At 47.4% G+C, this 14,029-nt stretch overlaps 1 protein-coding gene across 1 annotated transcript; it reads right to left on the reverse strand.

The window, feature by feature from the left end:
• Positions 1 to 2,950: 2,950 nt before the first annotated feature.
• LOC144768008 (uncharacterized) lies at positions 2,951 to 10,393 on the reverse strand. The gene has a single exon (XM_078651400.1). It carries the CDS (start codon positions 10,116 to 10,118, stop codon positions 3,099 to 3,101), a length of 7,020 nt encoding a protein of 2,339 aa, XP_078507526.1. The 5' UTR covers positions 10,119 to 10,393; the 3' UTR covers positions 2,951 to 3,098.
• Positions 10,394 to 14,029: the final 3,636 nt, after the last annotated feature.

Raw genomic sequence — 14,029 nt, forward strand, 5'->3', positions numbered from 1 at the left:
ATAAAGCTGATGACCATGTCTTCGCCATAGCTGGGCTCCAAGAGGGGTACCATTTATGAAAAGGCGTTTGTACATAAAAGCGTGTTTACTACTCAGTGCACGGGTGTATGTGTTATACTAGCTACTTCACTCTGGGATTTTAAAAGGTCATTGTTAATCAAATGGCGTTCCTGTGCTCCCAAGCAATACAAAAGTATAAATGAATAACATTTTCAGTTAGGTCAGTGACTATCTATACTTCTCTTTCTTAACAAACATTGGTATTTTGTATACCATTTGGATCTCCTCTGTATCATTATGCGCTAAATGTCAAAATATCAAGATAACCCTGCCGCAGAATGTGTCGTACAATTCTGAATAATTTGATTTTCCATGCCACATAATTGAGTAAACCCTCACGCATATTTGAAGTTGCATTGCTGCATTATTGCAGTGCCCCTATATTTACACCTCACCCCAACACACATTGGTAAGCTTGGAAAAGGCACATGGTGTATTGCTTGTGCGATGTGGCATAACAAGCCATTACCACTACATAGTTCAGAAAAACACAGGTCTGGTGGAGGCCACTAAGGTCCTTGGGTAGCCTAGGCTACTAAGGTTTTAAGAGCAGCGTTAGTCAAGCAGAGCATTGCAAGAGAGTCCAGGCGGGACTGGTTACGCAATTTATGCTCGAACATAAGGTTTGGAATGACATTACATTCATTGACAGCATAAATGGAGTATCATAGTATATTTTTAGTAATAGTTCTGGTCCTCACTCAAAAAGTGAAAGTGCGTGAAGTGAGGGGTGCTAGTGACATTTAAAATTTACATTGCATTGACAACAACAATAGACAAAACTTCAAATTAATTAAATGTAGTAAGGGAGTTTTGGTTGAAATGGTCGACGGCGTTTCGATCTCATGAATGTCAGATCATCATCAGGACAAGACAAGTGTCAGCAGGTCGAATCTATTAGGAGAAAAACCAATACATCAAACAATGGTCCCGAGATGAGCATGTTAAAACCTTCAATTTAACTTGCAAATTTGTGAAATGAATATCTATATTAGTCTATGAACCATGAGTAGCCTGTTACTGCTTACTTCTAGAGAGTTGGATCGGAAAGTAGCAAAAGGTGCTTGCTACTGAGTGGACTGGGAGTCCAAGTGGAGAAATTATAGATGGAGAAGGAAAGAGTCAAGCCATGTCTGCAGTGATGGTAACTCCTGGGGCAAGGTAAGTGCAAGAAGAAGGTGCCCTACAAGAAGTAAGCAGTAACAGGCTACTTATGGTTCATAGACTATTATCTTATAGATATTAATTTCTCAGATTCGCAAGTTAAATTGTTGGTTTTTACATGCTCATCTCGGGACCATTGTTTGATTTCAGGTTTTCCTGCCCACACTTGTCTCGTCCTGATGATGAACTCACATTCATGAGATCGAAACGCCGTCGACCTTTACAACCAAAACTCCATTACTGCATTTAATTTATTTGGAGTTTTGTCTATTGTTGTTGTCAATGCAATGTAAATTTTAAATGTCACTAGCACCCCTCACTTCACGCACTTTCACTTTTTGAGTGAGCACCAGAACTATTACTAAAAATATACTATGATTTATGCTGTCAATAAATGTGATGTCATTCCAAACCTTGTGTCCCAGCATATATTGCGTAACCAGACCCGCCTGGACTCTCTTGCAATGCTCTAGTCTACTTGACTAACGCTGCTCTTAAAACCTTAGTAGCCGAGGCTACCCGAAGACCTTAGTGGCCTCACCCAGACCTGTGTTTTTTTCAATCACTTAACCACCCCTGGTCATAATACTGGGGTCCCCTTGTTCTTTAAACAGTTACCACTTCATAGGCATTGTACAGTAGGACATAAGATATCTAAATATCCCTTTCCAAAGCCACTTTCTCTCTGTTGCTGTGTCAGTAAAAGGTAGGTGGGTTTGTGACTTTATAGCAATGTGGCCCTCCACGACCAAGCTGCGCACTACATATTAGCATTATTAGGTGACCATAACAATATTGGGAATAACGTTCCTCTAAAATGGTAAGACAAATATATATTATTGCTATTTTTATAAATATACCGATTCATTACATTTCAGTAGTAATGCCTCCTCCCTCCTCTGCTAGGGCAGTGAACAGGAAAACTCCCTGTTTTAAGATGGCTGACAGTTTACTGTTCCCTTTCTGTTTTTACAACTACATGCTGTCGGTAACAAACATTTAGCCTTATTCTGTCATTGACCACACTGTACCACAGGGTCTCAAGTAATGGGTTACATTGAATTTACCGTTGTGAGTGAAAATATACATTCAATAACATCCAGAACACATTAACCTAAACTCTGGGGGCCTCATTTGTGAGGCTGTGCGTCACTTTTACGCTGCTGGTGCGTCACTTTTTGTGACGCACCAGTGGCGAAAAAAATGCGCCTTGTTGCGCCATAATACAAAGTGACACATCTAGGAAGATGAGTCACTTTGTAAACCCCTGCACCACATTATACCTGCGCCAGGTATAATGTATGCAAGGGGTGCGTTTTGACGCAAGAAAGGGCAATGGAAGTGACGCAGTGAAATCTATAAGATTTCAAGGCGCCATTTCTTGGCCGCTAATGCGTCAAAATCTTACGCCTGCTTCATGGCAGGCGTAAGACTGATGCAGGCCCTTTCACATGGGACTTGCTCATGTGAAAGTACACATTGCTGGAGTTGCGTCATTTTTGTGACACACTCCAGCAATGCGTCACTTTTGCGCCTACAGATACGTCAGAAATACTGACGTATCTGTAACTCCTTGCGACATGATGCGTCATATTTTAAATATGACGCATCAATCATGACGCAAGGAGTGTGCACTGAGAAGTGACGCATCGCTGCTTTCACGCAGCGATGCGTCATTTCTCATAAATGAGGCCCTGGGTCCTTTCTAGGACAAATAAGCTAGTCATTTTTATACCGTCTGTTTGCTACTCAGAACAGGCTTTTTTTAATTTAGAGTTACTAAGCCTGATTTTCTTCTCTCTCCATACCTCACTTACCCAGTATTAGAGGATTTTAAGGCACTGCGTTTTGAATACCCCAATCAAAGAAGCATTTTACACAGAAGTCTGAAATGAGGTGTGGTGTGGCAGGGTCAACACAAATGGGCAGAGTGCACCCCCGCCACCACCAGGAAATGCGCATAAGCTCTCTGGCTCGAACCTCTGGGACCTGTCGTCAGCGGAGAACCTCACAGTCATTTTCTTGTTCAGGCAGTACACAGCCCCATCCAGAACTGCACAACGGAATGGTAGCATATTGCTGAGACACATAGTGGCACACTCATTCCAGATCTTGGCTGTGGTATTGTACTTGAAAACGCTGACTCCTGACTCTCGGTGGATGTCGAACCTGTAGATGAAGTTCCTGATGGCCACCATATCACAAGAACGCTTCCTGCTGTTGTTGTAGGGACACTCCTCCCACAGGTCCTTGAGTGGGCTGTACTTCAAGAGACGGTAGAAAAGGTTCCCACCAGAGACATAGATTTCACCATTGCAGGTTACTGCCTCATGGGCAACGGCAAACAATCCCTTGGGCAAGGAGGCCCTGAAGGTCCATTTGTCTAACCGTGGATCATATCGCTCTACGGTGTAGAGGCACTCGCCGCCTATGGCATATAGATAGCCATCGACTGGTACTAGCTTCAATTGGGACCGTGCTTGGTTCATAGGCATTACCTGTCTCCAAATCTCAGTGAGGGGGTTATAACAAAAGACTTTGTTGGAGCAGATCGCGTCTTGTCCTTGTTCTCTAATACCCCCAGCCAGAAACAAGTAGTTATTTAAAGTGCAGATGCTACATCCTTTCAAATTGGCTTCTGCCGGGATCTGAGTTAAAGGCTGCCAGACATTTTTGAGCATGTCGAATGTGTATAGCCAAGCATGTGGTTGCAGACCAGTGCCTTGGGAGTGTGGGGATAAATCATTCACAGCTGGACAACTTGAGCTTTGTCTGATATTTTTCAGTCTATAAATGGTCTCTAGTTCTGCTACACCCAGAACGTTTTTCCCCCGCGTCCTCAGTTGAAGGATTCGATCACGTTCACCTCCATTGAGATGGCCATAGATTGATGGGTCTCTCAGCACCTGAAGGTAGTTGTCACTCATGACCGCATAGGCTGCTTCTTGAAGGTCACCGGCTCTGTTTTTCTTTGCAAACTTCAAGAGTTCGAGGCAGTTGCCCAAATTTAACTGAAGCTTCATGGCATCCTCAGTCAACTGAAGAGTTTCTGGAATATTGAGGAAGCTTCCTTTAGCGACAAGCTCCACTGGGCTTTTTTGGTCCTTCGAGGCTGGTAACGAGTAATGTTCTGTCAGCAGGCACAGCATGCTTCGGGCTTTGTTCTTCGCATCCACCTTCTTGTTTGGTGCACCAGAGAGAATGTCTTCACAGCTCTTAGCCAGTGGCATCTTTGTTTTAGGATTTGAGCACTCTGTGTCATATATTCTGAGTTCAGGATTCTCTGCAATCTCAGATATGCTTCCTCGTCTCTGGATGCCTTTTCTCCTTTGGTGCATCTTTCTTTCCAATTCCACTGGGGCATTAATTGAAGAAACAGCATGATCCTTGTGGGATGCAGTTTGTTGTTCACCCACTCTTGGCCTATCCATGCTGGAGTTTGAGTTACTTGGTTCAAAGGGCGTTATTAGCGATGGGGAATGTGTTTCATGAAAAGCAGTGTTTGGCAAGGACACTGTTCTGGGAATCTCTTTGTGGCGTGTACGATGAGCATAATCATTTTCTCCAAAAACAGCATCCAAAGTCCTTGTTGCCTGAACTTTGGTTTGGCTAGACCCATCTGGGTGAGTTCCAGGTATGCTTTGAGATTTATTAGACTTTGAATGTTCATTTTCTGAAAATGTTAGGCTGCCCTTGGCATCATCAGGAGTGCTTCGACTGGGAAGTCTTGAAACATTATGACTTTCCTGTCCACTCTGCAAAAGACTAGGAGACTCAGCTTTGGCTTTTAAAACACCTTCATAAGATCCAGAAGAAATCTTCGTGGTGCAAGTAATAGCTTTCCTATCTTGTGGCTGTCTCGTGAACTTCCATTCATAAATGCTTTCTTTCTGTGGCTCTGAACAATCACAGCAAAGATCGACAGAACTGTTGTGCTCTTCTTTCTCTGGTTGCTTATTACTTTCAATCACTTCAAAGTGCAGAGCCTGATGCGCGTCTCCCAACTTGTGTTGGAAGGCAGTGATTGTGCCCACGCTCTCTGCACTGGTTTCCACTGGAATGCTGTCAGCAGAGAAGTGTATGCTGAAGTCTGAATCAGTGAGGGCCTCTTCATCTTCTTTGTTGGTGTCTATACCCATCAGCCCCTGTATGAAGTGTGTAGCCTCGCCCCCTGCTGTTTGCTCTGGATCTTCTGCTGTATTTGATGGAAGCCATTGTTCATGAAGTTTATGGCATGGATCCTTTGCCTCTGAACGCTTCACCTGATGTGATGAAACATTGAGCATTGTGTTGTCAGAGCCGCGTGATTTGTCTGTATCGCTGCAAGTCCCACATTTTTCAGGACACGGAGACTTACAAGACTGTTTATCTCCTCTGCGGAAGTTCTCGACATTGTCTTTAAATGACTGTTGCAAATGGTCACTCACTAGTCCAATGTGTTTGTGTGCTATTTCCATTACACATACATTCGTTGTTGATGAAAATAAATTATCACAAACAGTAACTCCTGGCTTGACACTTGGAGACTGAGAACCCTCTGTGGACACTCGGTTCTTCTCCTCAGGCTTGCCCTCTGCACTGATGCTGTCCTTGCGGTTAATGCGCTTATAATTTACGGCTGCTGATGCAGTGTTGTTTTCTCTGTGATATGCTGTGTCTCTTGTCTGTTCCATGTCTGGTATTATGGGCTCTAAATCATGGTTGTTAGCCTCAAGTTCTTCATCTTCAACCCCCAGAGATGACCAACTTCTTTCTTCATGGACAGGGGTGCAGATGCTGTCTGTTGTGTATCCTGAGTCACTTGTTTCAGAATCCAGATTGTTTTTACTATCTGCAGGTCTGGGTTGTTTTTCTGAGCAAAGATATTCATGGGGTGGCATCTTCAATTCAGAGAAATCTTTACTACCTGTATAGACATCCTGTATACAGCTACTTCTAGCTTCACATTGTTGAGTCTTTTCGACTTTTGATACACACTGATCAACAGGATCTGCAGTCTTGTTATTTTGTAAAGTATCTTCTGGTTCCTGGAGCATCTGTGTTTTAGGGCTGTCCTCATCTGCTGCCTCATTTGTTATGTCTTCGCGAATTCCATGGAGCAGTAGAGTTACATCGTTCCCGCCCTCTATATAGGAAGATCCAAATAACTGTTCACGGGCACTGTGGCATGAACCTTCCTTATGAATTTTGGCCACAGAGGCTTTCTTTATTTCAGAAGAGAGGATTTCCTTTATGTCCATGACCATATCTGTTCCATCGAGTTGGCAAGAAACAGCTTCATTACTTGAAATGCGTTCTTGCTTTTGATAATGGCCTGCATTATTTCCTTCTCCCACCCCAGGGCGTTTACTGATGTTAGAGGATGGTAACAGCAGGTTGTGTTTCATATCATTTGATGGACCCAGTGTAGACGCGTCCTGTAGCGACAATTGGTCTTTGGCATTGTGGCCCTTGTTTCTTACATGGGATGGGTGAAGTTCATTAACTTTGAAGTCCATCAGTATAGCTGTTCCAAGGTTGTCTGGGCATTCTGCATTTTCTTGGAAGGTGCTTTTTATTGATTCAACATTATGGTTTATAAATGGACTACTACTCTCTGTTGTTGTGACCGGCTCAGATACCAAGGGGACAAGTTCATTGGGAAATGACAATATGTGCCTTCCCCGTGTCTCTTTCTCAGGTACGCAGTGTTGTGTGTTTTGGTTTGCATCCTGGGCCCGAAGTTCACTCTTAAAGGAACTCTTACTGTCATTGCCGTTCTCACTCTCAATGACAGAATCTTCATTATTTTCTTTCTCTTGATAAATCTCGTGATCAGCGTTCCATCCCTGGGATGGGTCCAGCATTGCTTCTGTTTCACCGAGTGCAGACTCTTTTCCTGGTTGACGCTTACAGACTTGGTCATCGCTTGTGTCACACTTTGGTAAGTCAGTTGGATAGTGTTCTTTATATTGCCGTGCTTCCCTAAGTTCCAGTGTACCTTGGCTTCCAACCACAGATTCATTATCTTCTATAGTCTTCTGCACTGGAGGCTCATTTGTTGACACTTTCACATCAGTGGTCGCACTAACTGAAAGGCCCTCACAATGCAATCTTGGAGTGCCCGGAGAAGATATACTGGTGTTGAGGTCTCTATCCATCATATCATCGTCTCTTTGCTTAGAATCATGTTTAGCTTTTATGTTTGTCACACTGGATGATGAGACCTCTACCAATGGGGATGTGGGCTCATAAGTGAATTTCTCGACCATACTTGATACAGCTGTAGGAGGCGGTAATAACAAAACGTTGGCAGGGGCATATTGAGATGTTTCTCTCACAGATGGATAAACCATAGAAGGATGTCCAGTGACATCACAGCGTGTGTGACTATCATATGATGCTGATAATCCCTGTTCCTCGATTTCTTTCGATAGACTTGAGTCAGGAAATGGAAATTCATCTGAGCATGATGACTCATTCTTCACTATGTGTTTGAGGCCTTGTTCACGTGACGAAGATTTGCTATCATTTCTGTCACCTTCTGACAAGCTGACTTGATAGGTTCGCCCATTGCCAAATGCTTTAGTGACACCTGAAGGCAAGTTATTGTTATTCAATATAGTATTTTGAAGCCTCAACTCAAAACCAGCACTATCTGTTTGAAGTTGCTCCTTCTCTTGTGTTTGACCAAGGCTCTTGGTTGCATCTCTTCTGAAGGGCGTGTAAACTGCTGGTTCTTTCCAAAGATGTCCTGCATTCACCTGAACATCTGAAGATGTGTTAGTGTGTGATTTCCCCATTTGAAAGTCACTTTCACCTAAAGTATTATTTGTGTATTTACTTGTGTGATTACTTGTGCATTTTGGTGCTGGGGTGTGTTTGTTGTTACTATATTTATGACAGTCAGGCGTGTCATCAAGCGTGGACATTTGTGTGACGACCTCTCTGCCTTTGCTACCCACATGGGGTTCCATTGATGCCTGTCCCTTGACCTCATGGGAGCAGTCCGACTTCTCACATAGCGAAAATTCATCCTGGACTGATTTTGTCTCAAGGAGCAGTTTGAGTCCCAATTTGGCATCGACATTCATCCATTCAAGGTCCATCTTTGTTGTCGTGGCATCATGATCCGAAGATCCGTGTGTTTCAACCTCCAGCTGTGTTCTGCCCTGGTTTGCAGTTTGATACCCAGATTGAGTGTGAATCTCAGCACTGCCGCCCTCCACTCTGAGGCCACTCCTGGTGGGGTTGGTGGTCCCACCGTGGCATGGTTGGCTTTCTTTGCTTCTAGCTCTGAATTGATGAGGTCCAGAGGGTACACTAGGTAACCTCAAAGAGACCGCTCTCGCCTGCTCATCTGCACAGCTGTGTTCATCCTTTTCATGACACGTTGACAAGTCGTCTTCAGAGCCTTCACCACAGGCACGAGCTTCCAAGGCTTTGCTCAGGCATGTGTCTTCATGTTGCTGTGTTTTTTTGGAACACCCCTCAGAAGAAGCCCATTCTGCATGGAGGTGCCCCCTCTCTGCGGGTGAATGCCCGCATTCTGCTGGAAGAGCAGGGGGCCCTTCCCTGGAAAGCCTTCTGTTGGGATGCGTGGAAGGCCCTCTGCCCGGGCACGGCTCTGGAGCTGGAGTGCCAGGATCCCTGAGCTCGTGTGTGACCGTCAGACTGGCAGAGTGCTCGCAGCCTGCGCGCTCTTCACAGCCAGGGCCTGAACCCACGCCAGCGTGGCCCGTGCCCTTCTCGGAGCAGGTACCAGGGTTGCCGCCTGCCGGATCACGGAGGCCGTCGCTGGCATCGATTTCTCCTGCACTCATGGTAAAGTCAGACGCCGCCTCCATTGTTTGGTGAGTGCCTTCCCCGGGGCGCGCCTCGGGGGGGTGCTGTGACTCCCTGGCTCCGGTCTCACTTGGCACCGAGTTGAGGGGCTTGGCGTGCCAGCCCAGGGGCGCCTCTTCGCCTTCATTGTCAGGCGGCAGCGGTGGCACGGGAGTGCCCGGGTGCCGCTCTGTGGGCACGCATCCAGCCGGGCCACTCTCACCTGGCCGCCCCCTTCCCTGGCACGCCCGGCTCTCTTCCCACCGCGGCTCGTACCCTCCGCTGGCAGCCGCTGCTTCTGAGCCGGTGTCGGGTTCCCGAGCCCTGTCAGTCGCCGGCCTGTATCGATTTCCGAATATGAGGCAGTTTCTTTTGTCGCCATGGCCACCGGTTTCGGTGCCATCGATTCCCTGACCCCGTTCGGCGTGCACTGCGAGAGCCGATGCCACAAACAAGCTGCCTACTTGGCTCGGGTCATTGGGGTTTCCGGGTAGGGTGGCATCGGGGGGCTGCTTGGGCACGCTGGTTTGACCCAGGCTCCCAGCTGGGGATGGCATGAAGGCACCCAGCGTGGCCTCTAGCTGGGACCTCGCCGTACACCCAGGGGGCATCTCACCGGCAGGAGCTTCGGACTCACCCGCTGCCCCAGGCTCCGTTTTTGGACACAGTGAGATGGCATTGCCTGTCGTGGGTGGATCTGCCTCCAGCAGATGCCACGTCGCTTGGTCTCGGCTGGTGAGATGCCACGCAGGGGCGCTGCCAGTGCCCTGGATGGCACTGCCCGGTACCTCTGTGCCACTCCGGCCATGGCTCGCCTGCGTCGAGGTGGCATTGCCTTCTAGGAGCTGTGGATGGCAGAGAGCAGGCCCTTCCTCCCAGAGCTGACTGCCGATCCCCTGTGCCCTGCTGTCTGCCAGGCTCTGCCTTCCCAGACAGACCTCCAGCCTCTCTGCATCGGAGGCTGTCCTTGCCTTCTTCCGCTGGCCCGACACCAGCCACCTGACAGCCGCGGTGGTGGCCGCCACCACCGCCAGGGTCAACACGACTCGTGCCAGGAGTGGTACTTCCATGACCTGCCTGTCCTCGTTCATGGCAGGACGGCCACCCACTGGCCTGGCCAATGGGCTGCTGGCGTGGCTGCGTCTGAGGCACGCGCTGCTAATCAGTGTCCAAGGTTCAAGGTGACATTGCGTGGCCGGCCACCTGCAGTGTGGCCCTGGGGCCCTTCCATGGCTCAGATACCGCCCTCCACAGCTGTATCAGCCCCGCTCTCGGGTGCAAGGTGGCAGGGCAGGTGTGCCTCGAAGCCTGCCGGCCCCACGGCTGTACTCCCGTTAGCAGCTGGTTCAGCCTCAGCCTCTCCACCTCTCCTGCGCGGCTGGGAGAGCAGCTGGATGTGGGCCAGCAGTAACGCGATCTACACACAACAAGAGCCTTAAGGTGGATCCCAGGAGTAGGGTTGCACCAGAGGCGCTCTGCAGCCTCCGCGTCACTCCCATCAGTGACATCCATTCATTCGAAGGCGCAGCTCCCTTCTGGCAGCCATGCTCTACCCTCCCCAGACTCAACATGGCAACTTTCTCTTGTTTGAGCATTCTGGAGCATATTCATTTCGAGCTCAGGCCTCAGCCATACAACTGTGACCTTGGTAAAGCCTATGGTAATGCTTGGTGCACAATTGAGTAACCACCTTTTATTCAAGTGGCTACAGCATTGTTGCAAGCAAGGATCAATGACATCCTTATGGATGATATAATGTTAAAATAATAAAAACAAAGTAAATAGTGAATGGAAAACAAAACAAAGACAATTCATTCCACTAAGTGTACAATGAGTCACTTTGAATGGCTTCTGGGGTTTGGTGCTTTGTCAGCAGCACTGGGTGGTGGGACTGTCGGCATGTCATTGTCAGACGTGTGGTGGCGCGAGTGCCTGGTACTGAAGGCCTCCTGAAGGGATATGCCACCTAGGCTAGAGCCCTCTTCGCTCTCAGGTGGGGCAGGGATGCTGGGGATCTAGAGGTAGTGAGTCTGAATGTTTTCTATGCTGTGGTGACTTGCACTAGCTCACGTGCAATGTCCTGGCAGCAGCTCGTCATGTCGGTCTAGATATTAACAGTCTGCCTTGCCAGCATTGTTGTTGCGGTGACCAGCCGGTTGATGGACCGGGTGAAGGTACCAAACCTTGCCAGGTACTGCCTGTGCCTCTGTCTCTGCCCACGATGCTCCCTCTCCATTGCTGTTAGCCACCTTTCCTGCCTTTACTTCCTCAGACAAGAATAAACTAGAAGAAGAAGGACTGAACAGCTGTGCAGCAGCTAACAAGAGTAAGACACCCACTGACTTGGCCCCAGCCCTACCGGCCTGTTTCCCCCTCGAACCCGCTCCTGCGAAATCCCGGTTTGTCCTGCAGCCTGCAACCTCGAAAACCCTGGAGGACCTTCCTGTCTTCAACCTCAAAGACTTTATCTCCTGTGAACACCGGATTTGTTCATCTGCAACCTCTGGCCTTGGCCGGAAACCCCGAATCTGCACCACTCTGCACCTGCCGTCCACGGCCCGAGCTCAAGTGGGCATACACCACAAGGAGGTCGCCCCTGCGATCCTGACCTGAGATCCGGCGACCCCTAACCTGTCTCATGCCTCCAGCCGAAGCCTGCAGCCTAAATCCAGAAGGTCTCCCCAATCGCGACCAGGAGCTGTTAAGAAGATCTGACCCCAAAAGGCACCCCTGCACCCGACGCTCCACGGCCTTGTGTGCCCAAACCGACGGTGCCTAACCAACCGCTGACTTCCCAACTTATCTCTCAAAGTGGTGGTCGCACCCAGAAGACCTTCATTCCAAAGCCTGCAGTGCCTTTGCAAACCGCAGGTTACCTATTGAAAGCAACAGGGCGCCTGATGTCGAAATAGCACCCTGCACCCGGCCGCCCTAGTGCCGCTGAGGGTGCACCTTTGGTTCTACTTTGTTTCCCTATTTGCTGTGAGCAAGTCCAGGGGCCTCATTTATGAGGCCATGCGTCACTTTCACGCCGCAGGTGCGTCACTTTTTGTGACGCACCAGCAGCGTAAAAAATGTGCCTTGATGCACCATATTTACAAAGTGACGCATCTATGTAGATGCGTCACTTTGTAAACCCCTGCGCTACATTATACCTACGCCAGGTATAATGTATGCAGGCGGGGCGTTCTGACGCACACAGGGTCATAGAAGTGTCGCAGTGAAATCTATAAGATTTCACTGCGCCACTTCAAGGACACAAATGCGTCAATTTCTTACGCCAGCCTCACAGCAGGCGTAAGACTGACGCAGGCCCTTTCACATGGGGCTTGCCCCATGTGAAACAATACATTGCTGGAGATGTGTCACTTTTTTGACACACTCCAACAATGCATCACTTTTGCGCCATACAGATACGTCAGAAATACTGACGTATCTGTAACTCCTTGCGCCATGATGCGTCATACTGTAAATATGACGCATCATTGGTCTCGCAAGGAGGGCGCAGTGAAAAGTGACGCATCGCTGTTTTCATGCAGCGATGCGTCACTTTTCATAAATGAGGCCCCAGGAGCTTTTCTATCTCAACCAAGTGGCCTGCTAGTCAGCAGCCCCCCTATCCCCCACAGGATAACATGGCGGGCTGACAACAGGTTATCTGTTTGATCACAAACGGAATGAGCAATAAATATGTCTTTAAATCTTGTTATCTTGTCACATTTGCTCAGCTTTCAGAGAGGTCAGTTTCCCTTCCTACATTTATTTATCTTTCTCTGACTGAAATTGAGGATTTTGTAAAGTGAACTGTGTGACAATTGCGGCTGTGCAACGCATGTGAAATGGAAGGCTGTAAGATAGCAAGCTTTTTTCTTAACATAACACTGAAATGACTCATAAGTGAACTGCTCAAACATTTCAAATATATTTCACTAGTTATGAAGACACACTTTTGTAATTTTGTGGTGAAAAAAATATTTTTATAGGATCAAAACAAATCAGAACACTTCACTTGGTGATGTACAGATGTTAAATATTTTGGCCGAAACCCAATTTCCAAACATTGTTTATAAGCTATATAGTTTTATCAGTAAAACTACATGTTTACATGTTAGTGGGAAGGTTTTGCGGCCATTTCAATGGGAAGTGTGCTATCTGTAAACGACAATGCACTACCACATCATGCTTTAGTAATATATTTATGAAAAGTGAGTTTTTGAACATGAAATGGGAATTATTCCTGCTCCTGCCCAGATGACAATGCTATTAGTGAACTAAGAGGCAAGCCAGGGATCATGTGTACCCTATATGTGGGCATCGATTCTTACTATACATGGAGCAAACATTTAGTCTAGTAAATCAAGAGTTTTTTTGTACTGCAGAAATAGTGAACTTGCATAATTGAATGTGCTGTCTTATTTGATAATAAAGAAAAAGGTGTCGCAATAAGGAAAATATATGCCTAGGATCACCCAGTTTGAGAACAGTTCACGGGCTAAGTACATTACAGTTAGGTCTAGTAGATTATTCAAGTTACCAGACCTGCAGGACTAGTAATATTTTAATGATTTTTCGAGCCCTGGCCTCAATGGAGTTATTCATGCTGTCACCTATGATTATATGGATTAGCTAACATTATGTTATGTTTGGCACAAAAAAGAAAGATGACTTACCCTGGCTGGTGCCTGCCGGATTGGAGGTGTTGATATCTGGTACTCCTGCCACACTCTTGGATTCCAGGGTCCCCTCTATGAGTATCTCCATGGGAGTTGGAGGGGATGTTGTGAGGGTCCTCTGTCTGTTCCACGTCCCTTTGGCATCCTGCTGGCCATCTTCTCCTTCGTACGGGCCCTCACGGCGCACCACCTCTTGCGGATCTCTGGGATGGTCCTCTGGGTGACTCCTAGGGAGTTGACCTTCTCCAGAAGGCCAGTCTAGATCTGTGTTTTTTGAGTTTCACGTACTGGAAGGAGGCCTTCCTTAACAGTTGGTTCATGTGGGAGAT

This window comes from Lissotriton helveticus, chromosome 7 (genome assembly GCF_964261635.1).
Source record: "Lissotriton helveticus chromosome 7, aLisHel1.1, whole genome shotgun sequence".
In the NCBI taxonomy this organism is placed as follows: Eukaryota; Metazoa; Chordata; class Amphibia; order Caudata; family Salamandridae; genus Lissotriton; species Lissotriton helveticus.

Coding starts and splice junctions, on each gene's coding strand:
- LOC144768008 (XM_078651400.1), bottom strand. CDS start 10,118: ATGAACGAGGACAGGCAGGTCATGGAAGTACCACTCCTGGCACGAGTC.